The sequence below is a fragment of the Danio rerio genome, chromosome 19 (genome assembly GCF_052040795.2).
Source record: "Danio rerio strain M-AB ecotype USA chromosome 19, GRCz13ab, whole genome shotgun sequence".
Classification (NCBI taxonomy): domain Eukaryota; kingdom Metazoa; phylum Chordata; class Actinopteri; order Cypriniformes; family Danionidae; genus Danio; species Danio rerio.
In genome coordinates, this window is record NC_141039.2 from 24,942,501 (window position 1) to 24,958,839 (window position 16,339).

Consider the following 16,339-nt stretch of genomic DNA (forward strand, 5'->3'; position numbering starts at 1 on the left):
ATATATATATATATATTTGCATACAGACTTTAAAATTTAAATATATATATAAAAAAACTGTCAAGAAAAGCTAAGCTTCAGAGACATTAAGGAATCTAAAATTTTAAAGAAAAAAATTCAACCACAACACCTAAAAAGTTTTTTTTTATTATTTTTTTTTTTTTAAACTATATGTTACCTCAAACTACATATGGATAAGTTTTTAATGATAAGTGTATGAATTAATCTGACTATACATTTTCAAAAAGCTGTCTGTCTGTTGTTAATGTTTAGTTGACAATGTATAACATTTATTCAGGGCATAAAAAATGATTGGGTTTTTAGCCAATGTTGGGTCAAATATGGACAAACCCGTCATACTGAACATTTGGATTTAAAAATGTATATGTGCTGTATATCATGCCCATAGCTAAGGGGTTCGAGTGGTTCGAAAGACCCACCCCCCATACTGACAAAGTACATAATGTGACTGCTAAACAAGCTCATTTGTCCCATTTTTGACAGTATGGGATCATAAATTAAGACAATAATCAATAGAAGAAGACTATAAGACTAATTTAATGTTTAATTGTTCAAATGGACACCTGACTGAGGAAATGAGCTGGCCAGTTTGTAATTTGCATTTAGGCTACATATTTTCATTTAAAAGTTTTAACAGTTTCCTTATTGTTTTCGTGTTTAAATTATGGATGGCAATAAGTTTGTATTTGAAAAATAAGCATTTCTTCTTCTTTTTTTTTTTTAAATCTTTAAAATTTTATAATTTTAATCTCATTACATTATTTACAAAACTGTAATAATGTACAGCTTAAATGCACATTTGTAATTAAACACTTAAAAGAGTAAATGTAAACTCTTATAAAGTAAAGTAAAAGTAAAAGAGTAAAGTATGGGAAGATTTTGACAAAATGTAGGAAATATTTTTGTTGCATCAAAAAGTGTGGTTATGATCCTCATCCAACTAGCTAATCCAACAAAAAATAGGGTAACACTTTATATTGGTGGTTCATTTAAGTATTAGTAGACTTTCTGCTTCATTTCTGTTTATCTTGCTTCTTCAACAGACATTTAGCTGACAAGAAACTTTGCAATTACATGTCAACTTACACTAACCCTACCCTAACCCCAACCATAACCCCAACTTACAGTAACAGTCTTATTATGTACTAAGAATTAGTTGGCATAAAGATGCGATGTAACTTAAATTCAACAAATGGACCATGTTATAAATGTTTATCTTGATTAATACATAAAAATTGTAAAATAAACATAAACATTAATAATCTTTATTTATTTTGGATATTTTATGGACATTATGTCATCATTGTTACAATTATCGTTCAAATAAAACTATGTTTAGTGACAGACAAGAAAAATTTTAATACAATATTTTCATTTTTTTCTGACAGAAGAAATACAACGACAGGTGAATTTAAAGTGCGTGCACTGAGTCTTTCAGGATGAGGCACGCGCGCCAACAGCTTCATTTCCCGCTCACTGTTTGTATTCTACTGTTGAGTTCAGCAGGTACACGCTAAATCATTCATTCATTCATTCATTCATTCATTCATATAGCCTACTTCCGTCGATCCACACGTTTGCCTATACTTTCACAGCATTAATACTGTATCATCAAATGTCTTGACAGGAGCACAGCGTGTAAACAAAGTAACCCCAAAATTAGGAAGCATCAATGGAGCAACAAGACTGACCATAGAAGGTCAAGGTAAAAAAATAAAATAATAAATTGGTCAATATGTATTTTTCTTCTGTTTATATTCTGTTCTAATTAAGCACGTTTATATTGCTGAAGCGATTTGAAAACACCTCTAATAGTGCCAGTGGTTTCTTCTCTAAGGTTTTGCTCAAGCAAGTCAGTTCAATCTCAATACCAATGACCCAAACTTTGGAAACAGCGTGACTCTGGTATCCCAGATCAGATCCTTTCCCTGTGATGTCGAGAGAGATTCCAGTCACTCCACTAAGATCATGTGCTACACGAGGTAATGAATGATATATCATTTTTATGAATATAAACTTTTTTACTTAGCTTACCCTAAGAAGAATTTTACACACTTTTTGTATATTGTAAGTTAAGAACAAATGTTTCATTTATCAGTACTAAATACTCAAGTTGATATCAAACTTCAACCCTTCTATTTTATATTTTTATTCTTTTTCAAGTATTTCATGTAATATTTAACAGAGTGAGTACATTTTCACAGTATTTCATGTTTAATTTTTCTGGAAAAATGTTTTTTGTTTGGCTGGAATTAAAATAGCTTTTACAATTTTTAAACCAATTTTAAGGTCAATATTATTAGATGCCTTAATACTGTTTTTCCATTCATTGTTTACAGGAATAGTAGTTATTCCACTGTGGCGACCCCTGATAAATAAGTGACTAAGCCAAAGAAAAATGAATGAATGTTGACAGAAACCACTGTTATAACAGTAGTAAAGTCTTGAATTTAGACTTAAAGCTACTAGTATCTTGCAAAATAAGTAGAAAAATATTATGTAATGTCACTTTGACAAAGACAAAATAAATTAGTTATTAGAAACTAAACTTGTTACTTAGTTTTACAATGTATTTGTTAAGCAAAAATTGGGAAACATTTTGAAAAGAATTAAAGTTTCACAGTAGGACTAATCATTTTAACTTAAACTGCAAATCTGTTAATATAAACTAATGAACAATATTTCTACAGTATAACTGTTCATTTATATTTCAAAGTTCACTTTAGTATGAAAATCATATGGTAATATTTATTGCAATATGACCTAATAACATAATAGCTAACAATAATAAAAGTTAATAAATGCTTTAAAATGTTTATTTGTTAATGCATTTACTAATCAGTCCTTCCAGATTTTTGTGGGACTTTTTTTGTGAATTTTGTTGTCTTTTTCTGAATTTTGCAGCCTTTTCCTGAAGTTTGTGGCAATATTTGTGACATTATTTTGTGTTAATTTGCTGTAAAAAAATATACCACAGACAAAAGGTTTTATTATATATATATTGCTGCTTGAGGGCGAGGCAGTGTCGCAGTAGGTAGTGCTGTTGCCTCACAGCAAGAAGGTCGCTGGGTCACTGGTTTGAACCTCGGTTTGAACCACTGGTTTGAACCTCGGCTCAGTTGTCATTTCTGTGTGGAGTTTGCATGTTCTCTCTGCCTTCCTGTGGGTTTCCTCCAGGTGCTCCGTTTTCCCCCACAGTCCAAAGACATGCGGTACAGGTGAATTGGGTAGGCTAAATTGTCTGTAGTGTATGAGTGTGTGTGTGAATGTGTGTGTGGATGTTTCCCAGAGATGGGTTGCGGCTGGAAGGGCATCCGCTGCATAAAAACTTGCCGGATAAGTTGGCGGTTCATTCTGTTGTGGTGACCCCGGATTAATAAAGGGACTAAGCTGACAAGAAAATTAATGAATTGCTGCTTGAGTTTGCTATAAATTCAGTGATCGCAAAATCACAAAAAATCTGATAACACTGACTAATGCTAACAAATGAGACATAATGTTGCACACAAAAAAAAACTAAAAAAAAAAAACAGAGAAGTAAATGCAGTGAACAATATTTCTCATTGGATTCATAATAATGCAAAATAATAAAAGAAAATAAAAAAATACAAAAATAGACCAGCTTCCTGAATCAGCCTTTAGTCATGCACACAATGCCCTGTGGATCCTGAAATGTTAGGGATGTTAAAAATGCTACAAATTGTTGTGTTGTTCCAAACCTATATGACTTTTTTTCTGTGGACTACAAAACAATAGAGCATTCACTAAATAAAGAGACAAAAAGGATTTCTGTATATGACTTCTGAAGTTATACTAGTTATCTAGGAGAAAAAAAAATGAAAATAAAACAAAATAAATGAATAATATGAACACATTTTTTTATTTGTATTTTAGTATTACTTTTAAACATATACATTTCCTTGTATTTTAATACCAGTTTATTTTTTTTTATTGTCTAGTTTATTTTATTGTAAAGCACTTTGGATCAACTACGGTTGTGTAAAATTGTGCTCTATAAACAAACAAACAAACAAACAAATAAATAAATAAATAAATAAATAAATAAATGTTTTGGGTCATGTTTCTCAAAACAAACAAACAAACAAACAAACAAACAAAACAGTAAATGAATAATAAATAAATAAATAAATAAATAAATAAATAATTAAATAAATGTTTTGGGTCATGTTTCTCAAAACAAACAAACAAACAAACAAACAAACAGTAAATGAATAATAAATAAATAAATAAATAAATAAATAAATAAATAAATAAATACATACATACATACATACATACATACATACATACATACATACATACATCCATCCATCCATCCATCCATCCATCCATCCATCCATCCATCCATCCATCCATCCATCCATCCATCCATACATACATACATACATACATACATACCTATTGTGTTTCATTATGTTCAGAGCTATGCCTGAAGATGACTATCAGGTGCAGGTCAGTGTGGATGGTGTGCCAGTTCCTTCCAGTCAGGCTTGTAATGGATACCCACGGAGTTACTGGTGCATGTTCTATGTAAGAAAATGTGCTTATTAAAATATACTCCTATTATTTAAAAATACTATAATACATTTATATAAACATGCATTTTTTTCACAGATCAGATCATATAATACACCCAGCATTCAAAGCATTCGTCCTCTATCTGGTCCACCAGGTATGTTTTCTTTATTTAATAGTTTTCTCATTACTCTGTTGTGGCGATTCATTTTCTCACATAATAATAATGATTCTAAAAAAAATAAAATAAATGGACTTTAGGCACTGTTGTGACACTGCGAGGAAGAATCTATACCGATGTATATGGAAGCAATACAGACAAAAGTTCCAATGGCCTGGATGTGAGATTTTTAAGGTCTGGTAATATTTAAAACACCATGTGAAAGGCTGTACACTTTTTTCAATTAATTCTGTGTCCGTGACATAAAGTGTGTCAGAAACTGATTTTAATGTTTTATTTAAAGATCGTACATGGGAGGCATGCCTTGTGAACTTCTAAAACCCAATTCAGATGAAAAGTGAGTAAATCACAATGAGGTTACAAACAAATGTAAATGAGAAATCATCACCTTGGAATTATAATCTTTTATCTGCGTTCTGAATAATTTTCAGATATTGAGCTTAGAGGTTTTTGCATTCCATATAGCAAACAGTATGTGTGTAACATTTGTTTTTAAATAAAAAGTCTTAAAATGTAAACAACTTATAAAAAATTCCATAATGTAAATAAGTTGTTATTGAATAAGAATATGTCAATAATTCTTCAATAATTCTTTGAAAATCAAAATTAACAATTTTGACAAAAATGTCAAATAGAACCTTATAATTCTGAGGTGACAAAATGTTAAAAAAAACTACATTCGTTTTTCCAGGTATGGCCTCTACTTGGATTCAGACACCAGCCAATGGGGATATATGAGCTGTAAAATTTCTGGAACATATATCGGTGAGGACCTTCCATTAATTAAGTGTTCAGGAATTATTAATTCATTATAGAAGTTTGTTGGATTAAATGTCATTGCTTTGGTTTTTAGGTCATCACAACCTTAGCTACATTCTTGACAGTGAATATGGGAGGTCAGATGAGTTTGATTTTACTTTACTCAGCTTCTCATCAAAGTCTTTGTTATTGTTGACAATATATATTCATATACATTTGAAGTCAAAATTATTAGCCCTTGTGCTTTTTTCTTTTTTCTTCAAAGTAAGTTTAACAGGGCAAGACATTTTTTACAGTATTTGCTTTTTTATTTATTTTTTTATTCTGGAGAAAGTCTTGTTTGTTTTATTTAGGCTAATTTTGGAGAACGCCACTTGGAGACTATATCGTCCATGTTCAGCTGTGGCCTGTATTTATTTTTATTGTACATGAGTGCCATAACGGTGTCGGAGAGTTTAACCTGGTGCCATAAAAAATATGCTGCATCTGACGCTATTGCTGTGTCTTTAATATAACGTAATCACGCCAGGGGTCGCAAAAAAATCGAAGGGCTGATGTCTTTTTATTTGCATGTTGTTTTATTTAATGTTTATTATTAACGTTTAATGTTTATAATATTAGAAATGTTACTATTAACTATTATTTTGTTCTTCAGTTGGTTATGGATAAAATATAATCATTCTAATAGCTTAACAAAATGAACTTGATTTTTGGAAATCACCAAGCAACCCCAACTGCATGTGTTTTACATTTAATTCAGGAGCTTGCCAGATTTTGCAGTTTTCAGCATCTCAGCTCTGAATAAGCTTGCCATGTTCCAGACTTATGCAGGTGCGAATAGCATATATTATTCATAAATAATAAAGCAAATCCTGAACAAAATTATATTTGGTTATATTTGGTAAAACGTGGATATTTTGGAAAAACGTTTTGTCCCATTTCAGAGGTGACAGGAGTTTTTCCATCTGAGGGCAGCATGTTGGGCGGCACATTACTGACTATTCAGGGACAAAACTTTGATGAGACTGACCAGCCAGCTTTGGTCTTAGTAGGAGGTAACCTTTATGCCTAGTCAGTGTTAAATGTATACATTTACCATGCGATTTACATTAAAAATACTTTTTTTTTTTTTTTTTACATTTACTTGAGTTAAACATAAAATACTAAAAACTATTTTTAAAGTGTGATTTTTTCTCCCTTTTAGGTAATGAATGTCAGATTCAGAAAGTATCAAATAACCAGATTGTCTGTGTGACTCCGGCTTATGAAAGGACCAATATGACAGTGTTTCCTGGTGAGAACATTATCCTACATTTCGGTGATTTAATCTCTTAAGTGTTGGCACAACAGTGCAATTCTGAAATCAACACGTGAGAACATCTGTTAGAGAGTCACATTTTATCCAACCACAGACTGTGATTGTCTTTTTTACAAACAGTGACCATTCACAGTGCAAATTTTTGTTTATTAGATACCTTCACATAACTGACTACAAAATTAGAATTTGATCCATTATTTTGAATTTTGTTTCTCTTTTATCACCGCATAAATATAACAAAAATAAATCATCACATTAAAACTAAAATGGAATTAAATTGACCAGTCTAATAGCTTTTGAAGCCACGATTTTACTTTGAAACCTACTTTAAAATTTTCAGTTTAAGGTCTGGCAGCAAGCTCTGAATCTTACTAATATCTACTACTACCTTATTAATACAAATATTAGGAATGTTCAAGGCAGACTCATATTATCCACAGTATTGTTTAGGAGAGAAAAAATAATTAGCAAGAATGAATGTGGTAAGTTAAGTAATTTATTGTCACTGTGTGAATAATCAAGTAATCATTTTTAGATGAAGTATTCTAGTTATAATCACATGTTTCTTGAGCTTAGTATGCAAAATTTCAGCTGTCAATGAAAATCTAAGGGTGTACTCACACTAGACATGATTGTCTTGAACCGTGCACAGGCATGATTGTCCACCCTCCCCTTTCACTCTTGACCCGGGCTCACATTGTATTTTTTGCTTTCCCAGCTCGAGCATGCTTACGCCATCGATGATGTGACTGTTCAGTTTAGAAGTAGAGAAGTGCTCTCACTCCATATGTTGTTTTGTATTATTAAGTGCTGTCAATTGATAAAAAAAAAAATTAATCGCACCTTTTTTTAAAAATTAATCGCGAAATTTGTAATTTTGGCTATTCAAATGTAAAATTAATGTAAAGGCAAGACAAAAACTATTTAAATTCAAAATATAATTGTTTATTAGAATTTTGTTTAACTTGTAACACAGATTTCTTCATGTAAACAACATACCCACAATAAACCATCAAGATCTTGGCTTGACAGCCATATTTATTGCAGAAATTAAAACACAGGAATGGTAATGCCATTTGAATTTTAAAACAATCAATGCCAATAAAGAAAAAAATTATTTCCAAGTTGGATTCTAAGTGGAATGCAAATAAATGCCAAAATACAAGCATTTCAGATATGGAAAATGGAAAATTATAATAACAATAAACTATTGAATACAAACAGTTGCACTCACTGTAAAGTTGTATTGCTGTGAGTTGAGAACATTAATTATAAAGTAGAAATAATTTTACTCAGTCCTCTTTTACATTCAGTCAGTTGGTAAGACAGTCCAGTCTGTTGACATTTTCAGGGAACAATGTGGCCCTTTTCTTTAGAATGATGCGAGCTGAGAGTGCAACGCAATCTCACGGCAGTTTGTAACTTTTTGATTTAGTGGCTACGGACATTTATGCAGGTTTGTTGCTAAGAAACATGCGCACGCACACACAGACACACACACAGACTAACAGACACACACACACCGCGCGCAGGACAAGGCAGGCTGAGCGACTCCCTTCAGATTCAACACGCATGATCGCGTTCATCAAATTTGCTTAAACTAAGCGTTCTAAAGTATGGCTGTATTTCACAAGGATTCTGACTCGTGAAAGCAGACACTTGCATGTAAGAAGGGAAATACGTCAAACTTAAGGACACATTTGAGGGCTCATGCTGAATGGCAGATGAATGCTCTGTCTGACAGCTCGCAACATCATGTACATTTAAATAAGACACCAATATTCCGAATTTAATATGATTAAGATAATACTCTTATTAAGAGTCTATCATGTAAGCAGCGATTTTTGTCTACCTTAAAGGACCACTGAGTCACGAAATGCGGAGGCTTTTCTTTTCGTTCACCATGCTGTATCAAATTCCATTAAAGCAGAAGTTGAAAGTAAAAAATGAAACACCCAAAATTGCATGAAACTCTGGAGAAAATGCTGGAGAGTCTGGTGATGCAACATTAATCATTTTATACTGAAACTTGCCTTCAAAAAGCACTTTCTTGGCCTTATCCATATTTCTTTGCATGTTGAACACACGTCGGCCACAACAGGAAAAAAAAACAGCAACTGCATTAATTTCTTTAATTTTTTTAACGCGTTAATTATTTCAAATTAATCGCATGCTTTAACACACTTTGACAGCACTAGTAATATTAGTTAGTGTCTGATATTCAGTGACACACAGTCACATCTTTAGCTGAACAGATTCACCACTATTGACACATAAATGTTAATGAAAGTCACTGTGCTGCACGTATTAGTAGGTTTGCTGAAGGCATTAGCTGTCGTGCAGCGAGTTTTGCATCTATAATAAACCATGACAGTTTGCGTTCATTAAAAGTGAGAAAGATTTATAAATCCATATGAAACAGCCCTTTAAAATTACCGTTGCATCTACAGTTTTGAGCTCAGGTGCACTTTGTAGTCACACTTCAAGCGTACTGCGTTAAAGCCCAACCAAACCATGCTCTGGCACACCTCTTTCAACTGGGCCATGCCAGGGCTGGCCAACTGAACCACGCTTGGGCCCATTCAAAGCACTCATACTTGTCAAATGAACTGGGAAATGGGGGGCAAACATGCCTGGGTATGGTTTGGATAACCTAATGTGAGTACACCCTAATAGATGTCTAAAAATAGAATAATTAGGCCAGACTTCATACAGGTATGTATATTCATTCACCCCTGTTCATATGACAAGTAGTTTTAAAACATCTTTCTAGTTTTAAACTATCTTTCACCATCTATGATTTTCAACATCCAAATTTAACATTATTTTAGCCAAGATTCATGCTTAGACATCTGTTAGACATCTTTTGAACACAACAAAAATGCTTACCAGGTTATTGTATAATACAAAATACATGTGTAATCAGTGATTACCCATTGTCTACTATTTATGCAATCTGAACATTTTCAGAAACAGACTACAGTATTGTATGTATTATGATGTAATGAAGGGTATATGTTCATGTTTGAAGGTGGCCGAGGCTTTAAAATGGAGATGTGGAACAACTCTAATCCGAACCTTCTAGAAGACGTCCTGAAGTATAACTCCAGTAGACCTGGATATTCTGTCCAGTGGGTGGATTCTCTGTCCTATTTGTGGCCAGATGAAATTGATTACTTTGTGGCACGATTCAGTGGTTTCTTTGTTCCAACGGAGACCGACAACTACTATTTCCGGATCAAAGCAGACGATCGAGGCCAATTATATTTCAGCAAAACTGGTCTTCCTCAGGACAAGGTATACCTGAATGACAGTGAAATAAATAAACAATTTCATAATTTCAGTGTTAAAACAGTGATTGCAATTGCATTATAAATACATTAGTAGAGAAAAGCAAGCATTGATATATATTTTTAAATTCTAGTATTGTTATTGATTCTAGGACTTTGAGTAATGCAATGAAGAGCTACTATTAACTAAAACAAGGAAGGATGAAATATGAATGACTTACAATATTGATAATAGCCACTGCACACTTATTTTATTCTTGTGTGCTCTTTGGATTTTTGTGCAGTAGTAAAACAATCTTGTGAGCTAAAATGCCTTACATTTAGTGAGTCGCTCTTTTGATTCTAACCTCATAACCCCATACCTATCAACATTGGGATATAAAAATACGAGATACTTTAAGAATCAAAAGATCTATAATAAAACAATTAATTACTTTTGCTACTGTTCGTGCTCATTTAATAATAAAATTATTTGTGTTTAAAAACCTACCCAACTCAAAAATTGTCCACTTTCACTCCTCTTCAATCAAGCTGACCTGGGAACAGTGTCTTTATATGAAAAGTGTCCATTAGTCAGCACCGAATGGACTGATTCAAAGGTTGCATAGGAAGGGCAATGGTCAACGCATAGCTTTAATAGAAAGAAAAAGCATAAAAATATAAAGCGAAAGCATAATTCTCTTCAACAGCTTTTGCAATTATATCACATTTAAGATTTCCCTGTTTGATGCTACTTTCACTTTTCATAGAACGATTAGAAATACTGAAAAAAAATTTAACAGGATAATAGCAGGATAGAATTGTAAAATACGGGAGAATCATAACATAACCGATATTTTTATGGTTTAGTTAAATTTGCTAATGCTAATGTCCCCTCTAAACATCACTTTTGGCCTCTTCGTTATGCTATATTTGTATAAAATGCTAATGATTTCAATTTTATCCAACTTCACCTTGTTTTTTTTTTCTTCATCATGTGCTTCCAGGTCAAGATTGCATATCAGCCTTATTATACAAACAGCTTCTTCACCTACAGCACCCAGAGGTCCGCTGTCATGCGCTTAGAGAAGGGAAAACCGTAAGTTTTAAATGGTGCTTAAATGTGTGATGTGTGTCCAATTGGTGTGTAAATAACTACACTGTAAAAAGTAAAGGTGCTTCAAATACCCTGTTGAGTACTCAACGTCTAAATGTACTTTAAATGCCTCAAAGCTCTTTCTCTCAAAAGGGTTTCTGTGAGGAAACACTGACAGTCTTTGCAGTACTTGTAGGACCATTTTGCTGTAATTAGGATCCTTCAAGCACTTTTTGTCAATACTGAGGGTCTGGAGTCACTGTTTCCTTACACTAAGACCCCAGAGCACTTTGAAAGATATTAGAGGAACTCATATTCCAATAAAGAGTATACTGGAAGATCTGTAAACTTATATAATGGTTCCTGGTGGATCTGTCTTCTAAAAACTAGCAGTTAGAGGAACCAATAGTTTTTATGACATTTAAATAGGACACTTGTAGAGACCAAAAAATGATATACATGTCTATTTAGTTATTTGTGAAATTAGAATGATATGAATTATTATTATTATTATTATTTGTGGCGCTCACTGTGAATACATTAGAATATCATTGATTAGAGTCTTATGTTAACTTGCTAGCAGTTAGGAGACTAACTTGGAAGTATATATATATAATGCTAAAACACTTTTTTATAATCACCATAATCCAGTGGTGTCTAAAAACATGCCAGATTTCCCTCTACAGTGATGTTACAAGTATGGTTACTGGTTTAATTTTTTTTCAAGATTTTAACGTTTAGAGATGCAATCGACTGTTTTATGTCTCTGTGTGTTTTTAAATACAACCTTAAGTGTATTTGACAGCATATAATCAATACAATGCTAAAAACAGCTTTATTTTAATACTCTCGCAACATGTGCCATTTGAGAGCCAACTTACTTGTGCCATTCCAACACAATCTCACAGCAATTTATAACTTTTTGATTTAGTGGCTAATTCATATGAATTCGTATGATCTCATACATACAGTTTGGTATGATTTGCTTATCCCCCAATGGTGGTTGGGTTTAGGGGCGGGGTGTGGTGCCACGCCTCCTTTTTAAGATAATACATTTTCGTATGTTCAAATTTGTACAAATTAGCTACTAAATTGACAAAATGTAATATAGTTACATTTCCTTGTGAGATAAGACTGGCTATTCCGACGTGTGTTCTCAGAAAACAGTACAGTGTTTAAACCAAGACATTAACTGCAGTGCCATGTGATCGATAAAACAAATTGCAAATTTACAAACATACTGAAGACAATGGAGTTTTTCTTGTTAAAATAAACATAAAAGGTCTTGTTTTCTCCAATCTTGGATCTAAACATTTTCTCTGTATAATTCTTTCAATGTGCTGCAGGTACTACATCGAAGTTCTAATGCAGGAATATGCAGTAGTAGCATCAGTAGATGTGGGCTTTTTCAAAGAGGTCAGCCCTTTCACGGCCCAGCAGACAATAGAGTCTGTTAATGAGAAACAGCAGATCAACGCATACTACTCTATACTACCTGAAAAACAGGTAAGTGAACTCACTTTAGGCAGAGTTCAAAGATTATCTAAAGATAAGATGGAAGGAAGCCTTAGAAAAATCTGCAAACTTAATAGGAGAAAAGTTTTTCTGTCTGTACTGTATGTGTGTGTGTGTTTTAAACTCTATTAATACTGCTTTAGGTGATACGTTTTGATGGATGGACACCAGTAACTGCTGTGAATGAGGTTCAAACTTTAAGAATCAGCAGTGACTGTTTTTCTCAGGGCACATGTGAAAACACATACTACTCACTAGGATATGGAAATCTTACAACAGGTGTAATACAATACAATGGTTCTAAGAATGTGTTTAAAGGAGCCAAATATTCGTTTTTTAATTCACTTCTAAATTTTTACATGTTTGTGATACTTTTATTTGCATGTGTTGTAATGTTTACTGTAATTAATTACTGTGCGTGTTGTAGGACCGATCCCTGTCAGTGCTTCAGCAATGGATTTGCAGAATGCTCTGAATGACTTGTGGACGATTAAACCAGACAATATTACAGTAACAAAGCAGGAACTAGACACAGAGTCAGTGTACAATGTGACATTCAACTCTAAAAGAGGTGAACTTCAAAAAAAAATCTCTAATTTCTCTGGCCTCTGTGGTTTTAAACAGAATACCTATGAGAAATGTTCTAAATGTTTCCTATTGCTATATCATTGAAATTTTTTAATTTTGTCACTGAATAAAAAAAAAAAACATGTATAATAATATTTAAAGATGATATTTTTTATTTTGCGTATGAATTTAATTTTAAATTAAGTAAAAACTGAGTAATTTGCCAAATCAAAAAATATGTTTTATAACATTTTGAAAATGATCTCAGGTGACTTTGAGGATTTCGATTACATGATAATGGACTTAGATACGAACATCACAGTGACTGAAGCTGTGAAAGGGAAGGCCAGCATGGAGACATTTACGCTGCTGTGGGCAGAAGTTCCATCCCTCCCTCTGCCTTTCAATGCTTCTGAAACTGAGGTTCACCTTTGCTTTATATCTCTTAAAATTGACCATAGAATGTGTACCAAACTTTTACAACTTTTCTTTAAATGTTTCATACCTATATGATGGGTTTCATCTGTGTTTATTTTGTTTTTTATCAAATAAAGGTGCGTTCAGCACTAGATTTGATGATCACAGCTAAATGTCCAGCAGAGATTCCAACCGCTGAGAACAGTAACGTGAAATTTTTCAGAGATTATGAGATGACCACCACAGGGGTAAGCTGCAAATGCACATGATCATACGGTACATGTTTTACATGCTGAGCACTATTTAGTGAAGTTTATTCATAAACTAATTTCGAGAGGAGCACGTGATTATGATTGAACACGGCTGGTTCTGCATTAGCATGCTTGATCCACCAATCAGGCCATTCCTAACCACTATAAAGAGCCAGGGTTTTCTCACTACAGTTATCTTCGATTTGAAGAATCCCCCCTTCCACCCCTACCTTTTCACCTTTCCCTCCATAGGGCAGCACGGTGGCTCAGTGACTAGCACTGTCGCCTCACAGCAAGAACGTCACCGGTTCTAGTTCCTTAACAGGCCGGTGGTCGTTTCTGTGTGTAGTTTGCATGTTCTTCCCGTGCTTGCGTGGGTTTTCCCCGGGTTCTCCGGTTTCCTCCCACATTCCAAAAACATGTACAACAAGTTAATCGTTAAATCTAAATTTCAATACAGGTAATCTAATAATGCAGCATATCTTTTAATAGCCTTCAATCTTAATCTTTAGCTATTATAAAAAGGGGAGTTGTCGAGATCTACCTGAGCTCGAGGCTCCCCTCTCTTCCTCTAAACGGGAGGGAGCCCAGGGCTCAAGAACCTTCGAGCTCAGGGCTCTCTCCCGGGACAGCATGCCAAACTTGCTTATAATCAATTATCAGCTAAGTGTGAACTCTTGAAATAGAGTTTAGATGAAAAAACCTCTAAAAGTCATCCAATATTTTCTTCTAAAATTAGCATTTTTCCACAACTCCTGTGTGTAGGCTCAGTACTTTTACATTTATAGTGATGAATATGTTCTTCTCATTGCCTTTTAAGTGAAATAACTGAACAAAGATATAGGAAGTAAAGAAAAAAATTAGGAGAATATTTCAGAAGGCATTTAGAGGAACTTTTCATTTTATATTTGTTAAGAAATTAAAGATTACTCACTCGCTCACTCACTCACTTTCAGTATTTAAAGTGGACCACAAAACCAAGTCATAAGTGTCTTTTTTAAATTGAGATTTAAACATTATATAAAAGCTGATTAAAAGCATTTTTATGTATTATAATATGGTTGGGCATCAAGGTGGCACAGTGGGTAGCATAAAATAAAATTTTATAGCTTTTTAACTTTTATTTAATGGTTACTATGCATATCCATCTAAAACCACTTATTTGTTAACCAAGGAAGTCTCTCATATAATATATCTACTAAAAGAAAATATTACATCACCAACTGTATTATAAATAAATCCAGTCCATTTGTATTGGTCAATATTATTTCTGAAATTAATTTAAAAACAGAATAAATTTACAGATATTTACACAAGTAAATAAACAAACTAAATGATGGCAAAAATTAGCAGAAATCTGCAGATTTCTGTGTGCGCAGATTCTGTATGGGCCTAATTAGTCATTTTTGCAAATAATCTGACATTATGTTTCATCATGATGAGCATTGTTTTGTTCACCATTTTACCAGCTCATAGAGATTTCTCCTTGTTAAAACAGTTTTCAGGTGATCTGACCCGTAGAGGGGTCCTTGTTAATGATTCAGAAGCTTTCTGTGGGCGCTGGTGTCTGAAAAACCCTGAGATTCTCTTCAATGCCAATGACACTACAGTATCCGGTGCCATCTATAACCCAATACTGCTGCAGCCATACATGTTTAACTCTGTAAGCATCTCCAGAGATCCTTACTTTTTATTTTCTTACATTTCACATTTTAAATACCAATATATATATATATATATATATATATATATATATATATATATATATATATATATATATATATATATATATATATATATATATATATATGTATAATTTTTTGTATTCTAGATCTGCTTGGCCTACAAAGGAAGTTTGGTGAATAAACTGGGGATATTGTTCAGTTACGTAACTGCAAACACTTACCGGGAGGAAAGCACATTTATTTCTGTGCAGTTTGACTCAACAGATGAGTACGTTTAATCTGCTAAACATAAAGTAACCTTTTTTTTTTGCCTTTCATTGCCTCTACTTGCGCAATGACAATATTGAATCGAATCACAGTTAGATCAATAAAGAAACATTTACGCTGTCATTTTCAGGTGGAACTACAAGTGTGTGGATCTTCTAGCCTCCATACAGAAAGCCTACATAGGCTCCAACTTTAAACTTCTACAGCTGAGTGTGTATGGAGTGGACGGCAACTCTGTTTTCTTCATTGATGCTGTTCAAATTGGACGTGCAACAACGTTAGACTCCAATGGTGAATATGGAATAAAATTACAAAGTTTAGTTTAACTCTGTTTTATTTATGCATATGTCTCAAAGGGTTACAGTATCAAATATAAAGAATCAGTCAGAAATCGATCATTCCAATGCATCAGCAGAAAGCAAAATTAGTTAAGATTTTTTACATATATATTGTAATA

At 33.2% G+C, this 16,339-nt stretch overlaps 1 protein-coding gene across 3 annotated transcripts in view; it reads left to right on the forward strand.

The window, feature by feature from the left end:
- pkhd1l1.1 (PKHD1 like 1, tandem duplicate 1) overlaps window positions 1-16,339 on the forward strand; it is a 75,596-nt gene that overhangs the window by 5,082 nt on the left and 54,175 nt on the right. The window contains exons 4-25 of one of the 3 annotated variants that reach the window (XM_087294845.1): window positions 1,413-1,527; window positions 1,649-1,726; window positions 1,859-2,003; window positions 4,464-4,572; window positions 4,657-4,714; window positions 4,819-4,912; window positions 5,022-5,075; window positions 5,430-5,503; window positions 5,592-5,634; window positions 6,258-6,328; window positions 6,442-6,552; window positions 6,702-6,791; window positions 9,847-10,112; window positions 11,092-11,183; window positions 12,527-12,686; window positions 12,839-12,974; window positions 13,123-13,266; window positions 13,531-13,685; window positions 13,817-13,927; window positions 15,429-15,593; window positions 15,762-15,883; window positions 16,013-16,173. In XM_087294845.1, coding sequence (XP_087150971.1) covers window positions 1,461-1,527; window positions 1,649-1,726; window positions 1,859-2,003; window positions 4,464-4,572; window positions 4,657-4,714; window positions 4,819-4,912; window positions 5,022-5,075; window positions 5,430-5,503; window positions 5,592-5,634; window positions 6,258-6,328; window positions 6,442-6,552; window positions 6,702-6,791; window positions 9,847-10,112; window positions 11,092-11,183; window positions 12,527-12,686; window positions 12,839-12,974; window positions 13,123-13,266; window positions 13,531-13,685; window positions 13,817-13,927; window positions 15,429-15,593; window positions 15,762-15,883; window positions 16,013-16,173 — 2,506 coding nt within the window. In that variant the 5' untranslated portion in view covers window positions 1,413-1,460. Of the gene's footprint in view, window positions 1-1,356; window positions 1,528-1,648; window positions 1,727-1,858; window positions 2,004-4,463; window positions 4,573-4,656; window positions 4,715-4,818; window positions 4,913-5,021; window positions 5,076-5,429; window positions 5,504-5,591; window positions 5,635-6,257; window positions 6,329-6,441; window positions 6,553-6,701; window positions 6,792-9,846; window positions 10,113-11,091; window positions 11,184-12,526; window positions 12,687-12,838; window positions 12,975-13,122; window positions 13,267-13,530; window positions 13,686-13,816; window positions 13,928-15,428; window positions 15,594-15,761; window positions 15,884-16,012; window positions 16,174-16,339 lie in introns of those variants that run through there. The other 2 variants (XM_087294846.1, NM_001318128.1) reach the window with 2 other exon arrangements.